We start from the raw sequence: 26,021 nt of genomic DNA, 5'->3' as shown, positions 1-26,021 counted from the left end.
TGAGCCACCCAGGCACCCCTTAAATTTCAGTGATTGTGGATATATAGTCTCACTCAGTTATAATCTATATGTTCATTACATTTTTACAGTATACTTCTTGCACTCTCACTCTATTATTTACAGTTTTCCATATACTTATATAATCTTATCATTGTGTGGTTGGGAATTTAGGCTATTACTAGTTTCTTTTTAGCTTTGGTTGGTAATTGTAAATAATGCTGCCCTGAACAGCTTGTGGCTTGAATTTTGTCACAGACTATATTCCCAAAACTTGGATAAATAAATTTAAGAACTGAAATTAATGCCTGGTTGGATAGTTCCAGGTCAAAGGCTACAAATGTAAATTGCAGATGCCGATTTTAGAGTAATATCCTCTACAGAAGGGTGGCTGGACTGGGGCGGGGGGGAGGGAGAAGGAGGGAAGAATAAGGTGCCGTTTCTCATTTTTCCACCTAAGAGGCAATTAAAATTTAAAAAGTTGAAAATTTTGTCATATATAAAAAATATATTATATTGTAAATATATATTTAAATATATAATATTATAAATATATATTTAAATATATTATAAATATGTATATTTATATATATAGGGGAAGGAATAACACGCGCAGCAAGTAGGAGCTACCCCTTGGGAGGCTGGGGCGGCCTGTGGGCCCCAAGGGAAGAGGATCAAGAAGTAGACCACCATGCTAGGCCCAAACAGCAGTGGGTCAACAGCACCCTTCACCCATCAAATCCTTCCATCAAGACCGCCCCCTCGCCTCCCGGATCCGGAACCCCGTCCGGTCCCAGTCCCTGTCCATCAGGGGCAGATAGGGACGCCCGCTTTCTTTCGGCTGGAGTGAGGGAGGCCCTTCTCCTCCTGCTCCCTCTCTTCCTTCGACCACCAGAACCCGGACTGGGATCACTGAGGTACCGCCACTGTCCCCAGTCAGGCAGCCCACCTCTCACCACCTCTTGCCGTCTCCTCTGCTGCCTCCTGGGTTTCCACAGACGCTGCGAGCCGCGCCCCTCCCACTGAGAGCCGGGCAGGTGATTGGAGGACACCGACTTCCTAGCAACCAACCCCGCCTCTGCCGCTTGGCCGGGGGACTGGTACCGGCCTCGCGCGCCTTTCCTAAAGGCTTCACTGCAGGTCTCTGAGAATATGGTTTCACAGAGGTTGGAAAATGCTCAGAGGTGGCATCCCAACACAGAGTGAGGGAACCAGACTCGTTGGTCCGACAGGCATTGACCTTCTGAAAAACAAGAATAAGACGTAGCGGATCAGGCGCGCCTCGGCCACCTCAGGCCGACAGAACAAGTAAGGACCGGCTGCGACACGAGGAAGAAGGCCCCTTGCCAACCCTGGTGCTTTCTTTCCCCGGTTTCCTCGCACCCCAGCTGGGTAACCGGCGACTTCGAACATCTCTTCCCACGAGGGACGGGAACTGGGCAGTGATGGCTGAGGTGAAGGTGAAGGTACAGCCGCCCGACGCGGATCCCGTGGAAATAGAAAACAGGTAAACCAGTGAGTGAGGCTCCTTCCCCGCTCTGGAGCCCCCCTCAGGCGGCTGGTCGTTTGGGCAGGCGGACCCCTTCCACGGGCACCGTCGGCAGATACCTGCGCGCACAGGAAGGGGATTCGTGGGGTTTGGAGCCTCCCTCCCATCCCTGGACCGCAGACTTCTTTAGAAGTTCCGGGCGAGCTTGACAGTTTGCAACTTTACGTATCCGATCTTGCGCCGGTGCTGTTCGGAAAGTTGTGATGATGTGTTTTCTTCCTACATTAGGGTAACCGACTCCCAGAGAGGACTTGGCGTTTTTCCCGTAGTACTTGTAGATACGTACTGTACTCTGATCCGGGATCGCTCTTGTCGCTAAGGGAACTCCCACGACAGAATGTTTGGGCGAAATTAGGATGCAGTTTGGATTTTTGAAGCAACACTAAGCCAAATGGTTTCCGTGCAGTATTTAAGGTTTTAGGTTACCTATCACGGCCGGTGGGTTCGAGCCCCGCGTCGGGCTCTGTACTGACAGCTCAGAGCCTGGAGCCTGCTTCAGATTTTGTGTCTCCCTCTCTCTCAGCCCCTCCCCTGCTGACGCTCTTTCTCTCTCTCTCTCAAATATAAGGTAAAACCAAAAAAAAAAAAAAAAAAACTTTTAAAAAGTCGGGGGTGGGGGGCGCCTGGGTGGCTCAGTCGGTTGAACCTCCGACTTCAGCTCAGGTCATGACCTCACCTCTCATGGGTTCCACCATGTGGGGGTGCGAGCTGACAGCTCAGAGCCTGGAGCCTGCTTCAAATTCTGTGTCTCCCTCTCTCTCTGCCCCTCCCCTGCTCACGCTCTCTCTCAAATATAAAACAAACAAAAAAATTTTTTGAGAGTTTAGGTCACCTAAAGCCTCTCCTAATTTTATATTTTTAGGTTACCACATAGTTTTAAAGACCTTGACTTTCTCAAACTTGTGAAAACATGTACGATGATCCTATGACAAGGTGGATAGTTTGGTTGATTTTTGTTTGGTATAGATAATTCCCAAAGCAGACCCAGTTGTGGTTAATTGGCATAACAAATTTTGTCTTCCCACCAGACGTGTCTGATTTGCCTCCTTGCAGACTATGACTGCCAAATGCACTGCATATTAACTTTGTCATAGTTGCTCTGAGAAAATTGAAGCCCCAGCTTTAATATATTTTGTGTTTGTTTTCATTTGACTTTTCTAATTTAAAGTTCATATTAGTGAGGAAAAGAAACACTCCCTTAAATAGTAGTAATTATGTAAACATGTACTTTATCTTGCTCAATTTGTAACATGCTTTGATTCACAACCATCATAGAAACCTAGGTCATCTGCCAAATGTGAAAAAAGGCACAATTTCAAACCATTCTGCTTGTATTTTTCCCTCATTGCCTCTTGAAATGGGTCAGAACATGAATAAAATCATTATTGCCTTTGTTCCTAGGATTATAGAATTATGTCACCAGTTCCCTCATGGAATCACAGACCAAGTAATTCAGAATGAAATGCCTCATATAGAAGCCCAGCAGCGGGCAGTGGCCATCAATAGACTGCTGTCCATGGTAAGGCAAATTCAACTAGTTGATGTAATTATTTATGTGCTATGGACTCATTACTTCCTGTTACGTAGACGTGAAACCATTCTCAAGTGTGTTAGGTTAAGACTCCAAACCAGGAAACAGCTCAGACTGCCTGAACTGAGGAAAGAAGAAATAATTACACATCATTTTCCAAGAAGAATGAAATAAATGTATTCTGTTTTAACTGTTGTATTTGTTAACCTAATTGTCATCGTGAGACACAGGGCACATAGGCCTAGTCTGCTCTCACCTTCTGTTTGCTTCCTGCTGTTGGTGTTGGGCCATTGCCTATGAAATATGCCCCATCTGGTTTTTCTGCAGGTTATCAGAGTCGGTTCCTTAGGGTTTCATTCTCCACAATCTCACTCCTCACTCTGAGCATTTCAGGAGGCAGGAATGAGTCTAGTCACACTGCAGTGGGGTTTTTCATTGAAGCCCTTCTACCTGCTCTTATCTCTTCTCTTCTCCTGGGGCCCTAATATCATTCTCCTACACTGTCCCAAAACACCCCACCTTGTGGCACCCCACCCTCTAAATCTGCCTATTTCTCCTTTCATTTCTCCATCATCAAAACTCCCATATCTTGAAAGCATTTCAGTTTGGTTGTAGTAGAAATTGAATAAAAGATTTCTCCACTAAGGACTCATGGAAGTTTGAGGACAGGTGAACGTTCTGTTAAACTGCTCCCTTCGACCTTCTAGCTCAATGGCTGGAAAACTTTCTGTAACGTGCCACATAGTATGTGTTGTAGGCTTTGCAGGCCATAAGGTTTCTGTCATAACTACTCAACTCTGCAGGAAAGTAGCCATGAACCATTCATAAGCACATGAGCATGGCTGCATTCCGGTAAAACCTTATTTATAAAAATAAGCAGTGGGCCGGAGTGCTCGCCCTGTTTTAGTACTGTTGGTGATTTCTAATCAGTTCACCATGGTGAAGGACTCAGCTCCAGGAGGGATAGTGGAAGGGATGCTGGACGTTGTGGCAACGGAAACTGTTTTTGTCCTCTGACTACCCTTTGAGCCCTTTGCTTTCTGTCTGAAAATCCTCCTCAGTACCTCCCTCTCTTTCGCCATCTCTGCAGCCCCATCTACTGCCAGGCCTGTGGTCTACAGGTTGTAAGCAGTGGTGGAGCTATGATGACTTTTAATTATTAGTAAATCACAAAGGGTTGCTGCTTTTAGCTCATAAACAGCTCTCAGATTTGTTCCCTCCTTTCCATTCCTGCTACCTCTGCATGTGTTCAGGCTCTTGGCTTTTTCCTGGACTATCACAGTATATTCTAACTGGCTCTCCTGGTTCCATCTGCCTCAGTGCAGCCAGCCTGATTTTTTTTTTTTTTTTTTTTTAAGTAGGCTTCACACCCAGCACAGAGCCCAACGCGGGGCTTGAACTCACGACCCTGAGATCAAGACCCTGAGAACAAGAGTCGGATGCCTGACTGAGCCACTCAGGCGCCCCTTGATCATAATACAGATCTGACCAAGTCATTCGTGACCCAGAATCCTCTCAACACTACAGATTCAAGTCCACACTCCTGGGTTTACCACACCGAGCCCCTACCTTCCTCACCCACTCTGCCCCAAAAGTTAGGGTTCAGGGGAACAGATTGTCTTTGGTTCTCTGCCACATCATGCCTCAGGTCCTTTGTCTTCACTGGTTAGAAGGCCCTTCTTCCCTTTCTTCACAGACTAACTCCACATTCTCCTTCAAGATTCAGCTCTGCTATTGTCTCCCAGAAAGCTTCCCTGAAATCCCCCCAGGTTGGGCCAAAGCTGCTTCTCTGAGTGCCCATTCCACCCTTAACTTACCTCTGTGTTGATGCCGACAAGATGGTATTGACGTTAGCTGTGTGATTCTCTTTTAGAATTCATGTTTGTCCCCCACCAAACATGGATCACAGTATGGGTTTTCAGGAAGTGTTCATGGGCTGAATTAAACGACCTCCAAATGGAACTTTGTGGTTCGATTTTCCTACTTAGTGGAGCTCGGGGAGGGAGGTTATTGCTGTTCATCCGTATATAAGCCTGTTTCTAAGTCATGTGTCATCCCAGTCTCAACGCACGGCAGTGGGGCCTCTCCCAGCCATGGATTCCCCAAACTGCCAGAAATCCCATAATATGGCCACCTGAGTGCTCCAGAGTTCACACCCAAGGAATTTCAAAAGCACACCAGACATGCTTTACTTTACTTTTGATTTGTTATATAAAACCAAAACTATTGCATCTTTTATTCATTGGTTGACCTAATTTTCATGTAATACAACAGAAATCACACAAATTAGTAAATGTCACTATTTTGTCAGGTTTAATTAATCATCATGTTATAGATTTATGCATGTTAGCCTTTATTTGAACTTCTTGTTTATATAAATTATTTATCTTTACATTTCATATACTGATTGAATTTATTTAAATTTGACTATGGATTTTTATTTATTATTCTAAAGCTGCTTCTTCAAAATTATTTATGCATTGGTCACATAACCAAGCCAGGACACCAGCATATAATTTGGATAATGGTAACATAAAGCGCTAAGTTTTTGAAAATATATTACATGTGATATGTAGACAAAGACCAAAGTCTTGAGTGAGGAACTAACAAATAACTGCAAGGCAGGATGTTTTGGTTTGTGTAAACTTTTAAAGAATACATTAACATTTGTGATTGATTTAAAATAGCTCCAAAATAATTCATTATTATTTTCTGTTTAAAAAAACTTTAGGGTCAGTTGGATCTCTTAAGGAGCAATACAGGCCTTCTGTATAGAATAAAGGATTCTCAGAATGCTGGGTAAGCACCCAATTTTTTATTTTTAGAAACTTTAATTATTACGAACATAATCTATGGTTTTGGGGAAAAAAGTCAATAGAGAATTGCATAATGTAATCTGTCCTGCATACCATTCCGGCCTCTTGTCATGAGTTCCATTTTTCAGAGATGACTGCTCTTAATAATTTGGTATATGTCCTTTCTTCTAGGTATATATATAAATATATAGAGATGATTATATATTTATATACTATATATATAATCTTTTTTTCTTTTTTTTTCTTTTTTTTTTAACAAAAATGGGATCATGCTATCCATACTGTTTTGCAACTTGTTTTTTTCACTTACTATATCTTGGACATCTTTTCATTCTGGTACATACAGCCCTGTCTCATTCTTTTTAAGGTAAGCCCTTCTTTTGGTAAATAAGTCAATGTGATGACCTTGTTCACTAATTCAAGTAGTTATGTAGATTCTTAGATTATCCTGTATCTCTTTGCCTTTTTAATTCTACTTTATTCCCCTGCAGTAAAATGAAAGGATCAGATAACCAAGAAAAACTGGTATATCAAATCATAGAGGATGCAGGAAATAAAGGTAAGCATGTGAAGGAAGAAGCAGGAAAAAACTTCCTGGTCTTTGTCTTTAGGTCCAGAAATAGGGAATGAGATCTGTGTATTAGGATTTGAGTCACTGATACTAGTTTCAACAATGTATCAACCATGATATAATTTGAAATCATATCATTCTTATATTTATTAGAAGTTAAATTAATATTTTAAAAATAGATTCATGAAAAAAGCATTCTCTATCTTAAAAACTTTTTCCTATCTCATTATGCCTCTGTGCTGGGAAGAAAATAGGGTAACATGTTTTATACAAAATTCCACATACAAGCCTTTTTTAAAAGAGTAACCAGGGCGGCAGGGTAGCTGAGTTGGTTAAGTGTCCAACTTAGGCTCAGGTCATGATCTCACGGTTTGTGGGTTCGAGCCCCGTGTCAGGCTCTGGGCTGACAGTGCAGAACCTGCCTGGGATTCTCTGTCTCCCCCTCTCTCCCCCTCCTTCTCTCTCTTTCTCTCTCAAAACTAAATAAATAAGCATTTAAAACAGAGAGAAACCATAGCCTCTTGCACAGGGCTTTTGGTGGCTGTGAGAACCCCAGTCTTCCATTTTTCATCTCTTAAATACAGTTTTCGTGTATACATAATGGGTATACATGCACACAGATGCTTACATAAAGTATTTTTTGCTCTACGCTGACAGTGGCAACTGACCTTGGCCCAAACTTAAGTTACAATCTAAATACAATCTAAAGTAGGGGCACCTGGGTGGCTCAGTTAAGCATCTGACTCTTGATTTTGGCTCAGGTCATGATCCCTAGGTCATGGGATCAAGCCGCAAGTTGGGCTCTGTGCAGACGGCGCAGAGCCTGCTTGGCATCCTCTCTCTTCCTCCCTCTCGCCCCCTCCTGACTTGAGCTCTCTCTCAAAAAATAATAAATTAAAAAAAATACAAATCTAAAGTAAAAATAATAGGAAACAGAAGTTGGGATGCAAAAGGGGATGGAAGAGACAATGTAAGTCAATTCAGTACCATTCTTTTCTTCCATTAAAAAATATCTTTTTCAGTGTTTTTAGAAAGGTGCCATGCTAGGATTCCAAGAAATTTCTGGTTAGAAGATAGAGCACATAACTTAACATTTTATATGTTATGTTACCTGAGATTCTTACCTCTAAGTCACTGTTTTCTCTATAGCTGTGCTCTAGGGATATATACATATATATACATACTTTGTTATAGTTTTGGCATGAGATACAGCAGTAGGACTGTAAACACACATCCTATGGTGTTGAATTCATTTTACTTTATTTTCTTATAGGAATATGGAGCAGAGATATCCGATACAAAAGTAACTTGCCATTAACAGAAATTAACAAAATTCTAAAGAATTTGGAAAGTAAAAAGCTTATCAAAGCTGTTAAGTCTGTGGCAGTGAGTAGTTTTCTCTTTTCTTCCCCCAAGTGGTCATTGTATATGTTCTGGTCCAAGTACATTTTAAGATTTTTATTGTTCTGTAAGCTGTGTCATGATTTAAAACTACTGGTCAAAACGATTTCTAAAAATTAAGCTCAAGTTGGATTGGCTTGGAGATGTTGCCTAGATTTATCGCTGCTTAATTAACTCTTTGTGTCTCACCCGCCATTAAAGCTAAAACCACTTTACTCTTCAGTAAAGAATTTTTGGAATCATGAGCATTTTTCCTGGATTTCCAGTGTGTAAGATAATTTACTCCATCCTGGCATATTAGATTACTCATTCAACAAATAGCTATTGTGTGTTTGCTGTGTACCAGGTACTCTTGTAGTGCTTGGGATACGTGAGTAAACAAGTCAGAGAAAGATCTCTGCCCTGTCTGTTCCAGTACATGGTATTTCTCCTTCTCCTCATCCCACCCCAGCCCTATTACCTCCTCCAGGGGCTTTCACTCCAGAGCTGGCTGCATCAGGGACACCAGCTGCTGACAGCACTGACTTAGGTATCAGAAGAGCCAAGATTCCCCCTAAAGTTTGCTTGAACACGGATTTTGGCAAATAAGAATTCAATGTTCATCAGAGATTTTATTTATCAAATAGTATTTTTGCCTTACCAATCCCTAGTTTATACCATTATCTCCCTTCTGCATTTTTAATGGATAATTTCAAATTTTCACAAAAGTAGAGCCAATAATACAAGTCTCCAAAGTGAAGTACCTTCACTTTGCCAATATTTCTTCTCCACCTTTATTTTTAATAACAGCCTTATTACTGAGATAAAATTGACATGCCAGAATATTCATCTGTTTAAAATGTACAGTTTGGTAGTTTTTAGTATATTCCCAAAGTTGTGCAACCATCACACTGCTGTAATTTTAGGACATTTTCATCACCCGTGAAATGTGACCCCACTGGCAGTCAGTCCTCTGCATCCCTGCCTGTAGGCCTTGATAACCACTAATGTAGTTTCTGTCTCTACAGATCTGCCTATTCTGGAAATTTTGTATAAATGGAATCATACAGTATGTGGTCTTTTGCATCAGGCTTCTTTCATTTACACAATGTTTTCAAGGTTTCAAACTGAAGTAGTATTGGATTGTAACCCAAAGTCTAAAATAAATCTTCATAAGTCCATACTGATATAAATGTTGAAATAAATAAATGACCCATCTTCCCATGAGTGGAAAGAGGCAGAATAGACAAACCTCCTGTGCAGAAGAGTTCCAGGTAATTTAGGTAGTAGAACGTAACTCTCCCTCCTTCAGTTTGGGCTCTGCGTACTGATTTCCTTCCAAACATGGCAAGGCTAGGGAAGAAAGTTTACAGTGGAGAAAACTGAGAAACACTACCTCAAGCCACATGATCAAGGTTAACATCAACACCGAAAAGTCTTAGTGATGGTGATCAGTCATCACTTGGTGACGATTGAGTACCCTTGATGGGATGTGGTCAGAAGGGCACTTCCTCTGTGGTCTTTTTCCTGGTCTAGTCCTGAGAAAAACATCAGACAAATCCCAGTCAAAAGGCATCTTACAGAATACCCAACCAGTAATTCTCAGAACTGGCAAGTTCTCAAAAGCAAGGAAAGTCTGAGAAGCTGTCACAACCAGAAGTTGCCAAGGAAACATACCAAGTAAATGTAATGTGGTATCCTGAATAGGTTCTTGACCCAGAAAAGGGACATTAGGGGAAAACTAAGGAAATCTCAGTAAAGTATAGACTTAGGTAATAATGATGTATCAATATTGGCTCATTAACTGTAATAAATGTACCCTACTAATATGTAAGATACTAATAAGGGGAAACTGAGCACAAGGTAAATGTACCATCTTTACAATAATTGTGTAAATCTAAAACTGCTCTAAAATACAAAGTTTTGGGTTTTTTTTAATCTTAGTTTCAGAAGACTTATTTATCTTATAACCACATCTGCTTGTGCATGTTTTTTCCTAGGCCTCAAAAAAGAAAGTATATATGCTCTATAACCTGCAGCCAGACCGGTCTGTGACTGGTGGAGCCTGGTACAGTGACCAGGATTTTGAATCAGAATTTGTAGAGGTGCTTAACCAACAGTGTTTTAAATTTCTACAAACCAAGGTGAGGCATAACTGAGGACACATCACTGCAAATCTTTTTTAAAAAGTTTATATCGTATTTTATAGGACTTGAAAAGGGTGAAGTTGATAATTTTTACTAAACAGTATATTCCATTGTTGATTTTCAGACTATATAAATTGTATTCAGAAAACACTATATTGAGATTTGTGTTTCTACCCTTATAGGCAGAAACAGCACGAGAAAGCAAACAGAATCCAATGATACAAAGAAATAGTTCATTTGCCTCATCACATGAAGTATGGAAGTACATCTGTGAATTGGGGATCAGTAAGGTGAGAGCTTGGGTTTTGAATTTTCATCTTATTTTTTATTTTATTTTATTTTATTTTTTTTAATTTTTTTTTGACGTTTTATTTATTTTTGAGACAGAGAGAGACAGAGCATGAACAGGGGAGGGGCAGAGAAAGAGGGAGACACAGAATCGGAAGCAGGCTCCAGGCTCTGAGCCATCAGCCCAGAGCCCGACGCGGGGCTCGAACTCACGGACCGCGAGATCGTGACCTGAGCTGAAGTCAGACGCTTAACCGACTGAGCCACCCAGGCGCCCCTCATCTTATTTTTTATTAAATTTTTTTTAATGTTTATTTTTGAGAGAAAGACACAGATCATGAGTGGGAGAGGGGCAGAGAGACAAAATCTGAAGCAGGCTCCCGGCTCTGAGCTGTCAGCACAGAGCCCTATGCAGGGCTCAAACCCACAAGCCATGAGATCATGACCTGGTACGAAGTCAGAAGTTCAACAGGCAGCCACCCAGGCGCCCCTTCATTTTAATTTTTTAAAGTTACTCTTCATCACAGGGGTATAGTTTACAGTGTATTCTGCACATATTTGACCCAGACCCTTTTTTGAGGTGATACCTGTGAGCATTGTGCAGAATCCACTTTTGGAAAGCACTGTCCTAAGCCATTTAGACAAAGGTGACTGTCCTGCCATCAGGCACTGTGTGATCTGTATATACTTAAGCTTGGCATATAGAGCAGCAGTGTAGAGGCCTGGCAGTGCACTGCACTCCCAAAATTCAAAAGTCTCTTCTGACAAGGTCTTGACTTTCTCAGGGACATTTCAACATAGATGACAAACCTCAATAACATCAGTTGTCACTTACTGGTATTATCCAACTTGTAAGAGGCGAGTAGCGTCATCAGCATATTCTTTTGAAGACCTATATAAAGACAGTGCTGGATGCTTTTCAGAATCAGAAGAAATTGAATCGGCCATTTGGACAAGCTGTTTTCATTTCCTAGACCCCAGATTTCTCATTTATTTAAAATTTTTTTTTTAATGCTTATTTATTTTTGAGAGAGAGAGACAGAGTGTGAGTGGGGGAGGAGCAGAGAGAGAGAGGGAGACACAGAAGCTGAAGCAGGCTCCAGGCTCTGAGCTGTAAGCACAGAGCTTGATGCGGGGCTTGAACTCATGAACCGTGAGATCATGACCTGAACCGAAGTCAGACACTTAACCGACTGAGCCACCCAGATACCCCACACAGATTTCTCATTTATATAAAAAACTAGGAATTTGGACAATTTGATATCTAAAATAACTTTCTGCTTGAACATTTTATAAATCCACATCAAGTTCTTGCTAAGGAAATGTTACTTTATAAGACTTCCAGATTTTACCTAAGGGTAGAAACATAGAAAGAAAGTATCAAATTCAGATGAGGTTAGAGTTCTGTCCTTAACATTTCAGTGCTTTGTGCTAGCTTGGGCTGTTGTTCAGCTCTGTGCTTTAAATCACCCATCGGCGCAATGCTTCCCCATTCATGGCGGAGTTGCGACCCTTACTGTTTAAACACCCTCAGATAGGATGTCTTCTTGTGCTTTCTGTGTCCTTTCTAATGTGTCCCCTTTTCAGGTAGAATTGTCCATGGAGGACATTGAAACTATCTTAAATACACTCATTTATGACGGGAAAGTAGAGATGACTATCATCGCTGCAAAAGAAGGCACAGTTGGAAGTGTGGATGGACACATGAAACTGTATAGAGCAGTCAATCCTATCATCCCGCCCACAGGTTTGGTCCGGGCCCCCTGCGGACTCTGCCCGGTGAGTTAAAGTGGCTTCATTTCACACCTGACTGCCACCAAGTGCAAATGCCACATAACTTACCAGCAAGCACACCCCAGTTTTCTGATTCTCAGAGTTGACCAACAGCTGTTCAAACCTCCACGTAAACTTTGATGACAGGCCTTTGATGAACAAGTCATGGCTTGACATTCCTTTTTAGAATAACCAGGTTAGGGAAATTTGTGTTTTTCTGGGTTTGGCCCTAAAATGGACAATTTTTAACGAGGGCTAATCATTTAACCTAAGTAGGGAGGGAAATAGGATTTGCTGAGAATCCTGTGTCACAGGCCAGGTATGTTCTTGAAGATTTATGTGGTCTCATTTAATCTCCTCCTGTCCCTTGGAGCTAATGGTGTTATTTCTGCATAAGCTTGAAGCTAAGGAAGATACAAGATATACAGCTTAGAAGAATCAGGATTCAAACCCAGAGATGTGCTTTCCCCTGCAGCATGCCCCAGCACTCTCCATCCATCCGTTCCCATTTACTGCTTGCCAGCTGCGTGCTGCAGGCCCTGTCCCGGCCCTCACAGCTGCTGTTTTATTTCTTTATACTGGCCCTTGTCTATATGCCTAAGCTGTCTGTATGCTCGTGTCAACTCCTAGGGAAAAAAGCGAGCATATTGGGAATTCTGTTTAGCACCCTTCACAAAAAAGAATGTAGTTAAACACGAAACATTTGCCTAGTCAAACACACATACAGATCTGCTTTCCTGTATCCCTGTTACCTGCAAATAGCCTTTGGGCCAGTGGGCAGAACATGTCATCTTAGTGCTACAGTGAGAGGTCTCTCATTAACTAACTTTATAATCACACAGCAGGTCCTATTACAGCTCTAGTCTCTTTCAGTTTCAAAGTGTCACTTTTAATACCGCTTTAGAGAATGGTTGGGTCTTGGATATGTTGTTAACAGAAAGTATAGTTGTAGTTGACACTTAAGACTTTACCTATAATAATTTTAAAACTCTCATTTGATTGTAAACTTTTTTCTTTTTAAAGGTTTTTGACGACTGCCATGAAGGTGGTGAGATTTCACCATCTAACTGTATTTATATGACAGAGTGGCTCGAATTTTAAGAGAGCTAGGAACTTTACTGACATTTTGCAAATGAAGTTACTTTGAGAGCAAATAATTTAATTCGTGATGGAACATCAAATACCCTTGAAAGCAAACTTCACAATAATGGATAGACTAGCTGCTATGAAAAAATATTTTTTTATCTATGAAGACTAAATTTATAATGGTAGAGTAAGCAACGGAATATGAAGCAGGTAAGGCTAATACTGAAATCCATTCTTCGATAAATACTTAGAACTTCTGGAAGACCACCTTCTGAAGCCTTCAAGACTTGTGATGGTTCATGGAAAAAGAAGCCAATAAATCCATATTTGCCAAATACTATGATAATGGCTAGAGCTTAAAAATGCCCTTTTCCAAGTTAGTTATTAAGATCTTCATTGGAAATTTTTTACATCTACTTCACTATTGCCATTTGTTTTCTCTTTCCTCAGTGGTTTCATTAAGTAATTAAAAGTGATGGGGCAGGAACAGCACTTAGGGAAGAGTGGGGAAGAGAGTGGAACATCTCTTTTCCGCACACTATTAATTCCTTATGTCAGAAATATTATTTCAGAGGATTATGCCTTTGTACTTACCTCAAATGCAAATGATGACTATTATCAAGGATTTTCAGCGCATAGTTACATTATTCTCATCTTCAAGAGAATGTTTTCACTGATCCTTTGTTAAAGTCTTCCAAGTTTCATTCTGTGGTTCAACTGTATTATTTGCTAGAACTGTCCCATAATCCATTACCCTCCATTTGTACTTCATTGTGAGCAGAGTACCATTCTTCTTTTCTTGTCCTATTTTAGATTTGTTTCCTTATTCTCTTCTAAAATCATGGTGTAATTAGTCTAGGCTAAGCAGAAAGCCATTATAATTGTTCTCATTTCTAATAGTACTTCCAGTCCTAATCATTAGCCATAGAGAAAACATTAGGTTATTCAGTGTACTGTTGCACAAAAGTTAGCTTTTTAGGATCTCAGCTATTGTATTTTCACTTTGTACCTCCACTCAGTGATTTCTGTGTCCAAGCCAAAAGTATGGGACCAAGGGAAAGGAATTGAAGGTCAGCTACTACTGACACCGGAGTTCAACTACCAGTTTGGAGATTCTCCAAGTGGGCAGCCATCAGAAGGGTAACTTTGAGATAAATGGGATCAATAAAATGAAATCAGCTCAGTAACCAACTAAGAACCAGATGGAGTTTGTGGCCAGCTCTATAAAATAGCATTCGATGACACCAGCACTTTGAAACAAGGATCATTTCAAGTATTAAATATATAGAAGATACAGAAGAATCTAGGAGCCTGAAACTACACAAGCCTTTCTCTTCCACCCCCAAGGAAAGCTAGAATAGTAAGAACATTATTTGTCCTTCTTGGAACCTGGCCTGTCACAGAGGCGCTAGTCTTATTTAATGAGAAAACTGAAGTTGGGGGGAGAGGTAGATGTAGGGAGGAGGAAGCAGTTCATGTATTAACTACAGATTTTGTATTATGTCTTGATAGCCAAAGATTGATTTTTAAAGCTTACAATCAAAGGCTACAACAAAAGTTCATTGACTCACCAGAATAAAGAGACCCTTTAAATGGTTTTCCCATAGCAGGTCTTTCATTCTGAATATTAACTGAAGGAGAAAAGAGACAATAGTTTAAAAATATAGCACCTCTGAGGGTGCCTGGGTGGCGTCAGTTGAGCATCCAACTTTGGCTCAGGTCATGATCTCGCAGTTCTTGAGCTCGAGCCCCACTTCGGGCTCTGTGCTGACAGCTAAGAGCCTGGAGCCTACTTTGGATTCTGTGTCCCACTTTCTCTGCCCCTTCCCCACTCATGCTCGGTCTCTGTCTCTCAAAGATAAATAAACGTTAAAAAAAACAAACAACAGCAGCTCCGATATATAGTTAAATCGATATTTACCCACCAGAAGTAAACTTTGACCAAAACAAGTTATGGGGCTCTAGACTCATGACACCAAAAAAAATTAAAAAAAAAAAAAAAAAAAAAATCAAATTGTGGTGAAGTCCTAATCCTTACAGTTGATTTCCATTTAGTATAAGGTATTTTGGTCACCTGAGAAGAGATACACCCTGAAGTCTGTCAGGGCCCTTCTGTTCTGCTTATTAATGATCATAGGGAGTCAGACAATTCTGAGAGACCATGATTCAATGGTTTAAATGGATAGTTTATGTGGCATTCTTCTATAAAATTCCTCTGAACTTCGTTTGATGAGGAGTAAATTTTATGAGCCATGATTTTTATGGTGATCAGCTGAGTAAAAACTAGTCAAACAAGTAATTTCAAGTTGAGTGACTTTTACTTTCAACTATTACTCATTATTAGATTGTGGGTAAGGGAAGAAAATACATGCCCTAGATTACTGCTGCTGGACATTTTATAGTGACAGTATTCCACATCTGTTCAGTAAAAGTACCCACCTGTCACTTCGTGACTGTTAAGACTTGAATGAAGAAATGAATTCAATTTATGGCTACCTGTGGTTACTGGCTACCATATTATATAGCACAATCCTTACAGTCACATAGGTCTATGTTAATTATAGGAATGAAAGATATCAAAATTATTTCTCACTTGTATGTATTTTTCTGTGGAGAAAGAGGACAAAATATTATTAACTGTCATTTGTAGTGTAAGTTTGTAATTTTTTGAAAAAGGACTTCAGAAAACAATGCCAAGAGTAAGTAGAACGATTACTAATTCCAAACAATTCAAATAGAATCAAACTTTGGTTATAGACTTGGTCAAATCAAACATCTTTAAGAAAATTACTACTCAATTGGTTTATCTAATTTGCTTCTCACTAACATGTCAAATGAGTTGTTTTAAACATAGTCATTTTAATTATAAAATACATGTTCACTCTAACAAACTCAATCCCCAGGTGTACAAAACAAAAAGGAGACTTCCTTCACACTGTACCTAAAATGCCCATTCCCCAAAGATAACTGTTATTAAAGTTTAGAGTCTTTCCATATTTTCTTTGAACACATTTAGAAGCCAAGACTTTTCAGGTTAAAATGGTGGCTTTGAATCTCCTGTAGACATAAATAGTGAGGAAATTCATATTTTTGCAGCAAACATAAGGTTCTGTAACATGTACAAAGTCACTGGAAATTGTTTTGAGTCAATACTTAGGGATTGTAACAGCCAAAAAATATTGGAAAGAAAAAACAATTTTTTTGAAGGAGTATGATCAGAAGAAAAGTGGAATGATGCTTGAAAGTGAGCTAAAGGAACATAGAATTTAAAAGGTAGAACTCTTTACAGAACAAAATTTGAAGTATGGAAAGATTATTTAGAATTTTGTAACAAAATCTAAATTGTTCCCATGATTTCATCCTTCGACATTAAATTCATTTCTCAGGCTTAGAGAGAATCATTTAAAGCACCTGGCTAAGTTAATTCCTAATGGCAGAGGTCACAAATGGGCGGCTTGGACTTTGTGTGTCTTGCAGTGTTTGTACATTTTTTATTTACGCTGTCGTTGTCGACTTACGTAATCCATATGTACATATATTGGGCATAATTCATATACATATAAACTGTGTATATAAACATATAGTCCCTAGATATGAAAACCACTGCATGAAGTTTTTCCCTCAAAAAATCAGAAAATTGGCAACACCCTGCTACCTTCCCAGATGGCAACAATTTAGAAAGGGCACGAGTTCTCCATGCTGCCCAAATTCCCACCACGCTGGTCTAGCACACATCTGGTTGGCTATGCTGACATATTTTTACAGGCTGGGCTTCTGTTCCCTGCCCGACCTGGCAGACCTAACTCTTAGATCCATATGTATCCCTCTCCCTCAACATGTTTGAAGGACTGGGGCAGGGGTCAAAGATGGAAGGCCCCAGTCTGGGTTTAATGTCTTGGGCCAGCTCAGAACAGCTAGTGTTTTGAGCTCTAAGCCAACACTCTGGACCTTTAGTCATTTTCCTCACCCCACCCCACCCTGCCAACTAGAAAAAGGTTCATTTCAAAGAGGAGTACAACTCCTACAACATACACAAACTAGTTTTAATGTGAACTGGGAATCAGGAAAGCTGGATTCCACTTCTATCTTACTCACTTTGGACAGATAAAGGTGGTTAAACTGTCCTTATGTCCCTGATCAAATGAGAAAAATACTGCTTTAGTTCATGGCAGTTTGTGAGATAGAAATCCAATGGAAAATGGAAACGCTGTTTGTAACTTAGTTTGAATATTGAACTTCTGGGTTATTTTTCCGGAACTTTGTTCTGTTTTATGTGTCTACTAATCATCTCATAATAGATAATTTTTATCTATTAATAACCTGATCATTGCTCTACCCCTATATTGGAATGTAAAACAGCAGAAGTAATCCTACCTATGCTGGTACTTTCAGCATAGACTTTACCACGCTAATCAGTTCATGAAACTCCATATTCTGAAAGTGGCCACGGTCAGTGAATCTGTACAATTTGGCTTCCAACCTATCAGCCACTTCTTGTTGTTCCTTCCAGGGAAGGAAAGGATCATCAGTGGAGCCAAACTGCACAATGTAAGGGCAGTTGGCTTTGATCTTCTCCCACTGCCAGGGACGGTTGAAGTATCCTATGGGAAAAAAATATACATAGAGCCTATTACCGCCCATGGATAATTCCCATTCTAGCCATGGTAAAATATCTAGTGAAGACCATAGCAGACACACAGAATCCGAGCCTGTGAGTTACAAGTCCATTAGTTTTCAAATCTATAGGGCTTAATACCATAGCTACTTGTGAAGGGGCGTATGTGGCTCAGATAAAATCAGGCCTCTAGGGTTCAATGCATTAGAAAATGGTCTATCACCTCTCAAAGGGTCTAATTTGTAAAAAAGAAGGGCAGCAAATGTTTCTCATCTGTTACGAGAGGGTTTTTTTAGCCTATTCAAAAGCCAGTACTGTTTAACCTGAACAGGTAGCCCTGTGATTAGAGGAAGGGCTTTTCTGAATCGGTTTCAAACTTACCACTGGCACGCTCGTTTTCATCCCCCAAGTCAGAGGTATATGCAGACACTAACACAATAGCATATACTTGGTGTGTTTCTGCATACCTGGAGAAAGAGAAATGATGTCAACTAATACTTAATGTTAAATCTGATTGCCGAAAAGTAAAAAACAAAAACAAAAACAAAAAAACACATGAAAACTCATTTGATCTAGCTTACAGAAAACAGGTGCTGTTGAGGTTAATTTAAAAAAAGTAAGGAAACTACAGAACTCCAAGCCCAGTGGTTAATAAATTACCCTTGGCTACTTGATGAGTTTCTACTTATTTTTCAAGGTAGTCCAAACCTCTTTGGTAATCCTTTCAAAAAAAAACAAAAAGTGGGGGCAACTGGGTGGCTCAGTCGGTTAAGTGTCCAACTTCGGCTCAGGTCATGATCTCGCGGTTCATGAGTTTGAGCCCCACATCAAGCTTGCTGCTATCAGCCTGTCACAGCAGAGCCTGCTTCAGATCCTGTCCCCCTCTTTCTGCCCCTCCCCTGATTGCACTCTCCCAAAAAAATCATTTTTTTTTTTTTTTAAGTGTAATCATTCTCTTTGATGTGCCTATTAACCTACCTTCAGTATGCATCAGCATTGCTTGCTTGGTTAACATGTAGATTCAGTCCCGGAGCATCTGATTCAAAGTTGGTATGAGGCCCAGGGATCTGCATTTTAAGGCATGACACCTCCCCCCAACCCGGATGACTAATACAAGTGATCTGTGAACCATATTTTAAGAAATACTATACCATAGTGGAAATATACCTCTTTTGCTGCACATTCCACATTGTATTGTATTACTCTTTGCGTTGTATTATATGTCTTCCCCAACAAACCTTCAGCTCCTTAAGGGCAGGTGTGAGCCTTCTTGATTTCTATGACCCTGGTGCCTAGTAGAGTGCCCACAAGCAGACACTTGGCAAAGATTAGGCTAGGGAAAGATGTGGAATAGTAATAGCTTCAAGGGGCCTTTGTGCCAGGAAAAATTTAGGGTTGGTATTTTGTTTTGCAGTCTAAACTTTTTGCCCAACAATTTGTTTTGAAAAATTTCAAACCTACAGGACAGTTAGAACAACAAGCACTTGATTCATTAATTTTACCACACTTCACACCTAAATACATCAACTGTGTCCCCTAAGAACAAGGTATTCTCTTACATATCCACAGTGCCATTATTACACCCAGTACATTTAACACCGAGACAGTAATACACAGATCCTGATAATGGCGCTTGAACTCACAAACTATGAGATCACGACCTGAGCCGAAATCAAGATCCAGACACTTAAACAACTGAGCCACCAAGCACCCCAAAACTGCTTTTCAATCCTAGATCCAGTCAAAGATCACACATTGCATTTGTTTTTCATGACTCTTTAGTCCCTTTTAAATTTTTTGTTTTAAATGACATTGACATATTCTAAGAGTTTAATAAGCCAATTAATTGTCTTGTATATCACCCCTAAATTGAATTTTTCTGTTTCCTCGTGATTAGACAGAGGTTGAACATTTTTGGCAAGAATACTACATAGGCAATGTGTCCTTCCCACTCCATCACATCAAAGACACACAATGCCAGTGTCCCTTTATTGGTGAGATTAAGTTTGATTACTTAAGGTGATATCAGATATCCATTGTAAAGACATAATTGTCCACTTTGTGATTAGTAAGTAATCCGCAGGGTGGTCCTCTGTGGCTCTACCAATATCCTTTTCCCCTACCATCTTATACCACATACTGGCATGTATTTTCTCTTGCCTACCTTAACTTTAGATGTTAATTTTTAGGTTGCAGACAATCCTGCAGCGAGTTTATTATTTTTTATTTTATTTTTAAGAGAGAGACAGAACGTAAGCAGGGGAAGGGCAGAGAAAGAGGGAGACACAGAATCTGAAGCAGACTTTAGGGTCTGAGCTGTCAGCACAGAACCTGACAAGCAGGGCCTGAACCCACAAACCGTGAGATTATGACCTGAGCCAAAGTCCGACGCTTAACCGACTGAGCCACCCAGGTGCTCCAGGGATCTTTTTCTTTTTTTTTAAGTTTATTTATTTTGAGAGAGAGAGAAAGAGCATGAGTAGGGGTGGGGCAGAGAAAGAGGATACCAAGCAGGCACTGCCCTGCCAGCACAAAGCCCAATGTGGGGTTCGAACCCATGAACCATGAGATCATGACCTGAGCCAAAATAAAGAGTCAGACATCCAACCGACTGAGCCACCCAAGGCACCCCAGTTACAGGGATCTTTAAAAGAAGGCACATCTGGGGCGCCTGGATGGCTCAGTCAGTTGAACATCCAACTTCGGCCCAGGTCATGATCCCATGCTTCATTGGTTTTTGAACCCCGCGTCGGGCTCTGTGCTGACAGCCTGGAGCCTGGAGCCTGCTTTGGATTCTGTGTCTTCCTCTCTCTCTGCCCCTCCCCTGCTTGCACTGTCTCTCTGTCTCCCCAAAATAAATAAATATTTAAAAAATTTTTTAAAAGGAAGGCACATCTTTATTAGCCAATAGCCTGAGAAAAATTCAGTTGGCCTTGAGTTGGTACAGATTTCAGCATAAAGGGATTTCTTCATTTTCCAGACAACCTTTGGCAGCTTATGAACACTAAGCTCCACACTGGAAAGCATTATCTCATAGCTTCAAATGGCAGAAAGGCTATGGAATTTGGCAGGGTTCCCTGACATGCAATTTATATGCCAGCCTGAGTGACTGCTTGGGACAAGAGGTTACACAAAAACTATATTCCTTCCTCATCCAGCCTAGCAAATGTGCAAGAAACCCAACCCTAATATGCTTATTCAGCCAGCTAAGTCCTATCCTCTAGGCCTCATAAGCCTAAAGGGAGAGACATGATGTTATAACCAACAGCATCAGGAAGTGTCATGAATCCTAAGGATGGGGGGGGGGGGGGGTGTACAGAGTGGTGTAATAGCCTCTGCCCTCCAACAAATATTTATTTAGCACCTACCATATGGCAGACACTCTTCTAGGCACTAAGGTCCCAGTGTCAGAGTGAACAAAGCCCCACCCTCATGTTGCTTACATTTTTATTGGCCAGAGACAGGCAAGAAATAAACAAGACATCAGATGTTGAAAAGTGTAATAGATTAAAAGAGGGATACCAAGATATAAAGGGGATAGGAGCCATTGTTTCATTTGGAGTGATTAGACTAGGCCTCAGTGAAAAGAGACATTAAGTAGAGACTTAAAGAAAAGAAAGCCATGCAAGTACCTAGAAACAGTATACCAGGTAGAACAGGGGCCAGCACAGGCCTAAGGTAGGTACAGAGTTGGCAAGTTCAAGGAACTGCAGTGAGGTCTGTAAGCCAGCTGGAGCCCACACAGGGTGACTATTGAACAAGGATCGCACCTCATGGCTGCAATGGCCCCAGAACTGTGGCCTATGATGATGGTCTTCTCATCACAGTGCAGCTCCGTCTCCATGAAGGGCAGCCAGATGCTCTCTCGAGCTGTAACTAAGGTTCAGGGTAAAGAAAGAGTGTCATTTGATAGGGACAGTCTTAGTCTAATACCACCCCACCTTTCTGACAGAGGACTACTTAGCATTTCTCAACTTAAGAACTTCAGGACCATATGGGAGACGGGGCTGTTTCTTTTTTTTTTTTTTTTTTAACATTTATTTTTGAGACAGAGAGAGACAGAGCATGAACGGGGGAGGGGCAGAGAGAGAGGGAGACACAGAATCCGAAGCAGGCTCCAGGCTCTGAGCCATCAGCCCAGAGCCTGATGCGGGGCTCGAACTCATGGACCGCGAGATCGTGACCTGAGCTGAAGTCGGACACTTAACCGACTGAGCCACCCAGGCGCCCCGGGGCTGTTTCAATAGAGCCAAAGATTTATATGTTGCTGTTTGAGAAATTCAAGTCCATAGCTTTGCTATATATATATATATATATATATATATATATATATATATATATATATATATCTTTTATTTTTTTTTTTAATTTTACCATGTTCTTATAAGAAAATACTGAGGAAATAATAAAAATATAATTCTGTAGCTTTAATGTAAACTTAAGAGATAACTCTAGGGGCACCTGGGTGGCTCAGTCGGTTAAGCATCCGACTTCAGCTCAGGTCATGATCTCATGGTTCATGAGTTTGAGCCCCGCATTGGGATCTGTGCTGACAGCTCAGAGCCTGGAGGCTTCTTTGGATTCTGTGTCTCCCTCTCTCTCTCTGCCCCTCCTCTGCTCATACTCTGCCTCTCTTTCTCTCAAAAATAAATTTAAAAATTTTTAAAAAAAGAAATAACTCTAGACAACATTCTCAAATTCACATGTATAAATATGCTTTCTTTCCTAAGAGGAAATTCCTGACACAAGTCATGGGCATAGTCAGAACAAAAGTGGCAGTGTTACATTTTGATATATTTGGATCTCATATAGGTGCTGTGAAGTTTTATCATATCTCTGTCTCACATGAAACACTCATACATTTTGCCTGAAAATATCTGTTGAATCTGTTGACTTATAGAAGGGAAAACTGAGTTGCTTAAAAAGTGGAAAATTAAATTTTACCAAGCCTGGGTGCTTTTCTCGATCCTTACTAGAATTTTCTATGATGCTTTTTGGTTTACACCCTTTTCCCCAAACTACTTGCCTTCATTCATTCTTAGGTATATATTCCCTTTGGCTTCTCTACTATGATATTCCTGTTCTATACCAGGAAAATGGCAAGATCAAAACCCAACACGATGAGGCTATTTAAAAACATGTTTAAAACTTACTTGGGTCAGGCATGTTTTTAGCCAAACACTGGAAACCAGGTATCTATGACATGAGGGGAAAAAAAAGCTATAATAAAGAGCTTAATTACAACTAATACTTTGCTAATAAGAAATGAGACACCTGATATGATCTCTATCAATTCAATAAGTCTTTGCTTACATTATGAAATGAAGCAGGTTAAGTGCCATTGGATTCCATGTGAACAGACAATCCCTCCTGATAAACTGCCTTCTGTCTGTAGTTCTTACCTAGCCAGCTCTGTACATATTTGCATTTGTACATCTCTGTTTATCACTGTAGGCATGTATCTACAGAGGCATCATGAATGAATGCATTCTAGACAAACTGGAGTCAAAAAGACTGTGCACCAGGAAGTAGGTAAAACATGGTACAAAATGTGGTACAGAAAGTTGGAGATCCCACCCTTTTGGACAGCTTCAGTCCTGCTCTTTTTGACCTGTAGCTCTGGCCTTGGTTTTCAACCACAACCTGAAATTTTCTTCTAGACACATACTCTAGAGCTCTAAAGGATGGCAACCCAGGAAGCAGTCCTATTGACTGGTTATGGAAGAGGTTAAAAAAAAAATCAAGATACACAAGACAATTACAGTGGGACACAACGCCATTTGTGTAAAGCTCACAAAGAAACCAAATTAAATAAGATATTGTTCAAAGTATACCCACATAGCTGCAAAAGTATGTTCATTTTTAAAAGAGGAGCAAATGAAAAAAATTTCAGGGAAATGGGATTGGGGGGGGGTATACATGTGGCTTCCAAGGTATTGTTAATGTTGCAGAGTTTAGTTTGGTTATGGAGTCTCAGGTATTCATTACATTATACTTCACAATTTCCATGTATGTTACATTCATCTTTTTCCTATATTAAATATTACATACTGATTTTTTTTTTTTTAATCTGAGGCAGGAATCAGAGAAGACAGAGATACACTTATCTCGTAAGCCCCAAATCTGAACCAGCAACAGATGCAGAGAGACAGGGGGGTGCTCTAAGAGGTGGTGCCTTGTACTCTAACCACTGAATCTTCAGAGAAGTCTTCCGGGCAGTTTTATCCACCAAAATTCTGACCACTAGTTCTAGAGTTTGAGACAGGGCAGCGGGGAGAGCAGTGAGAACACAGGGCTTCGCTGAAGGGGTGGGGGGGCTGGGGACGAGGTGAACACACGTTCAAACTTCAGTCCACTGTCCCCTCCGTCCCCTCAAGGCTCCCAGCGCGGTCAGGCTTGTCTCTTACCTGCTCCAGCCCCTTCTTCACCCAGCCGTACCAGCCGTGGGTGGCCACATCCCCACCTCCATTCCCAGGAACAATAACTGCCTTGTTCGGGGAAGCCATGAGCGCAGAGGGGCCGATGTCGACCAGCAGCAGGGCTTGCAGGGCCGGGAGCCCGAGACTGCATCCGCTGGGAGCCTGCACTGTGGCATTCTGGGAATTGTAGTTCTGGGGGCGCCGGTGGGCCGGCTCTTGGACTCTGGCCGCCCTTACTGAAGAAGGTGGCCAAAGCAAACTTCCGAGTTTCTAGCAAATCTAAATCGCCTTTCACTTGCCTCTTGCTAGCGTTCTGGTCCCCTCCTCGCCTTATTTAGGACAGGCTGTCACACGCCCAGAATATACTCTCCCTTTACTAGAATTATGATATATTTCTATTGGAAAGTGTGGTTTTAGTTCCAAATATACAGATATAACCTTTTTATGAGTTGAGGACTCGTGGAATTCTTATTACTTTTCCTTCTGATTTTGAAACATTTGTTGCTAGTACAGTTGTCACTGTCAGTCCTGGTTGTTATTTTTCATTGCTTTCAATGTTGTCCTTTTAAAAGCTATCACCATTGGTGATGGCACATGGATACCATTCACAATTGATGTGAGGAACAAAGGCAGAAGAAAAAATTAATATTTCTTTACAACTTACAGCCCAATGACAAGTCCTTGAGACAGGCAAAGTGATATTCCTCTGGAAGCTCAGCTCCCTTGATGATGACAATTTGCTAAGAGCAAAAGGCAATCTTAGCTTAATGTTATTTGGACCTCCAGGATCCTGTAAGTCTACTTTAAACATAAAAAAATTCCTTTGGAAACTTCCTTTATCTCTTCCCCTCCCCAGATATATGTTGACAATCGTACTGCAAGCTTACAGCCCCTTGATATACATCTGAAGGGTCTCATGATTGAGTTTTTACTAAACAGTAATAAATGACATTTTCCTAACAGCAACTAGCCCCTCAGTGTCCTGGAAACCTTGTTGCCAAAATACCTTAGAGACTTTCCCTGTCCCTAACCCCCTCCCAACCTGAAGGTATATAATCAGTCACCGTCACAACCCCAGTGCAGCACTTTCTGCTCACGAAGCCTGTCTCTGTGCTTTAATAAAACCACCTTTTTGCACCAAAGACATCTCAAGAATTCTTTCTCCGAACCCCAATATTTTCCACATCAATACTTTAACAAATTTAGAGACTGGGAAAACTGAAGTAGCAATGCAGTGGTTTACCTATTATAATATGGCAGTCCTGAAATTTTAGAAAACACATATACCTTATAGATTTATCAAAATCTTTTATACTGGGGTGGGCAAATGTATGCTCACGTGGTTAAAAATGGGAATAAACAGGGGCGCCTGGGTGGCTCAGTTCATTAGGCATCTGACTCTCTTGATTTTGGCTCAAGTCATGATCTCCCAGTGGTGGGATGGAGCCCAACGTGAGGCTCCACACTGGGCATGAAGCCTACATAAGATTCTCTCTCTTCCTTGGGACACCTGGGTGGTTCAGTCAGTTAAGGATCTGACTTTGGCTCAGGTCATGATTTCACGGTTTGTAGGCTGTGCTGATGGCTTGGAGCCTGGAGCCTGCTTCAGATTCTATGTCTCCCTCTCTCTTTGCCCCTCCCCTGCTCGTGCGCTCTCTCGCTCTCTCTCTCTCTCGCTCTCTCTCTCTTTCTCTCAAAAATAATTAAATATTTAAAATAAGTTTCTCTTTCCCTCTGCCCCTCCCCTGCTTGGGTGCTCTCTCTCTCTCTCTCTCTCTCTCTCTCAAAACAACAACAAAAAATTAGAATGAACAGAAAAGTGTTTCTTATTCCTTGCCTCTTCTATGAA

At 40.9% G+C, this 26,021-nt stretch overlaps 3 protein-coding genes across 11 annotated transcripts in view; 1 reads left to right on the top strand and 2 right to left on the bottom strand.

Moving 5' to 3' along the window:
- Window positions 1–1,046, bottom strand: part of DZANK1 (double zinc ribbon and ankyrin repeat domains 1) — a 78,413-nt gene extending 77,367 nt beyond the window's left edge. For 5 of the 7 annotated variants that reach the window (XM_060611321.3, XM_078444298.2, XM_078444299.2 and 2 more), the window contains exon 1: window positions 954–1,030. The gene's annotated coding sequence lies outside the window, so the exon portion shown is untranslated. Of the gene's footprint in view, window positions 1–946 lie in introns of all 7 variants that reach the window. The other 2 variants (XM_060611349.3, XM_060611327.3) reach the window with 2 other exon arrangements.
- A 175-nt stretch (window positions 1,047–1,221) lies between these two features.
- On the top strand, window positions 1,222–15,817 carry POLR3F (RNA polymerase III subunit F). 3 transcript variants are annotated; one of them, XR_013554589.2, is made up of 11 exons: window positions 1,222–1,504; window positions 2,948–3,065; window positions 5,809–5,876; window positions 6,240–6,260; window positions 6,385–6,452; window positions 7,738–7,850; window positions 9,845–9,988; window positions 10,174–10,281; window positions 11,867–12,058; window positions 13,076–13,348; window positions 14,158–15,817. XR_013554589.2 is itself a non-coding variant. In XM_060611388.3 (10 exons), the coding sequence occupies exons 1-10, from the start codon at window positions 1,443–1,445 to the stop codon at window positions 13,151–13,153; spliced, it is 972 nt and encodes a 323-aa protein (XP_060467371.1). In that variant the 5' UTR covers window positions 1,222–1,442; the 3' UTR covers window positions 13,154–13,478. The 3 variants fall into 3 exon arrangements, 2 of the variants coding, with proteins under 2 accessions (XP_060467371.1, XP_060467374.1); XM_060611388.3 differs by lacking the exon at window positions 14,158–15,817 and having other exon boundaries at window positions 13,076–13,478; XM_060611391.3 differs by lacking the exons at window positions 6,240–6,260; window positions 14,158–15,817 and having other exon boundaries at window positions 13,076–13,478.
- Window positions 15,818–15,977: 160 nt separating this feature from the next.
- Window positions 15,978–24,345, bottom strand: RBBP9 (RB binding protein 9, serine hydrolase). Its single transcript, XM_060611396.3, has 5 exons — window positions 24,161–24,345; window positions 22,907–22,949; window positions 21,524–21,629; window positions 18,135–18,220; window positions 15,978–17,739 (listed from the first exon to the last, which is right to left on the bottom strand). Exons 1-5 carry the CDS (start codon window positions 24,257–24,259, stop codon window positions 17,513–17,515), a joined length of 561 nt encoding a protein of 186 aa, XP_060467379.1. The 5' UTR covers window positions 24,260–24,345; the 3' UTR covers window positions 15,978–17,512.
- Between the last annotated feature and the right edge of the window lie 1,676 nt (window positions 24,346–26,021).

This window comes from Panthera onca, chromosome A3 (assembly GCF_046562875.1).
Source record: "Panthera onca isolate mPanOnc1 chromosome A3, mPanOnc1 haplotype 2, whole genome shotgun sequence".
Taxonomy (NCBI): domain Eukaryota; kingdom Metazoa; phylum Chordata; class Mammalia; order Carnivora; family Felidae; genus Panthera; species Panthera onca.
The sequence above is the reverse complement of the archived record's forward strand: the minus strand, read 5'-3'. Positions and strand labels throughout refer to the sequence as shown.

What these genes read in the sequence shown, in the direction of transcription:
- POLR3F (XM_060611388.3), top strand. Translation starts at nt 1,443, where the DNA reads ATGGCTGAGGTGAAGGTGAAGGTACAGCCGCCCGACGCGGATCCCGTG. An exon ending in TCAATAGACTGCTGTCCATG is followed by an intron (nt 3,066 to 5,808) that starts GTAAGGCAAATT and finishes AAAAAACTTTAG; the next exon opens with GGTCAGTTGGATCTCTTAAG. An exon ending in AAGGATTCTCAGAATGCTGG is followed by an intron (nt 5,877 to 6,239) that starts GTAAGCACCCAA and finishes TGGTACATACAG; the next exon opens with CCCTGTCTCATTCTTTTTAA.
- RBBP9 (XM_060611396.3), bottom strand. Translation starts at nt 24,259, where the DNA reads ATGGCTTCCCCGAACAAGGCAGTTATTGTTCCTGGGAATGGAGGTGGG. An exon ending in TGAAGAAGGGGCTGGAGCAG is followed by an intron (nt 22,950 to 24,160) that starts GTAAGAGACAAG and finishes CTCATGTCATAG; the next exon opens with ATACCTGGTTTCCAGTGTTT. An exon ending in GGGGCCATTGCAGCCATGAG is followed by an intron (nt 18,221 to 21,523) that starts GTGCGATCCTTG and finishes CTCTTTCTCCAG; the next exon opens with GTATGCAGAAACACACCAAG.